The 415-nt window shown below is 35.9% G+C and overlaps 1 protein-coding gene across 1 annotated transcript in view; it reads left to right on the forward strand.

The window, feature by feature from the left end:
- Positions 1-415, forward strand: part of LOC119592630 (eukaryotic initiation factor 4A-III-like) — a 9,116-nt gene that overhangs the window by 6,255 nt on the left and 2,446 nt on the right. The window contains 1 exon segment of the mRNA XM_037941525.1: positions 49-230. Coding sequence (XP_037797453.1) covers positions 49-230 — 182 coding nt within the window.

Here is a 415-nt window from a genome sequence, read left to right on the forward strand (position 1 = left end):
GTGTAATGCAAGTTTAGTATTCTTAATATTGTACTTGTATCTTGTCAGATGTTGGTCCTAGATGAAGCAGATGAAATGTTGAACAAAGGCTTCAAGGAACAGATCTACGATGTTTACCGTTACCTTCCACCAGCTACCCAGGTCTGCTTGATCTCTGCCACACTTCCCCATGAAATTCTTGAGATGACTTCAAAGTTCATGACTGATCCAATCCGTATTCTTGTGAAACGGTAAGTTTACATACATAAGGCTTTGATTATTGTTATTGGCATTATTATGCTTTTTATTGCTGTTGTAATAGGATGAATCTGCTGACTCGGGAATAATGTATATGTATGTCTAATCCACTGTTATCACTAATTATTAAATTTGTTTACAAATAGGTAGCTCTAGTGCTTGGTTTTTAAGGGTTGTA

The sequence above is a fragment of the Penaeus monodon genome, chromosome 30 (assembly GCF_015228065.2).
Source record: "Penaeus monodon isolate SGIC_2016 chromosome 30, NSTDA_Pmon_1, whole genome shotgun sequence".
Classification (NCBI taxonomy): Eukaryota; Metazoa; Arthropoda; class Malacostraca; order Decapoda; family Penaeidae; genus Penaeus; species Penaeus monodon.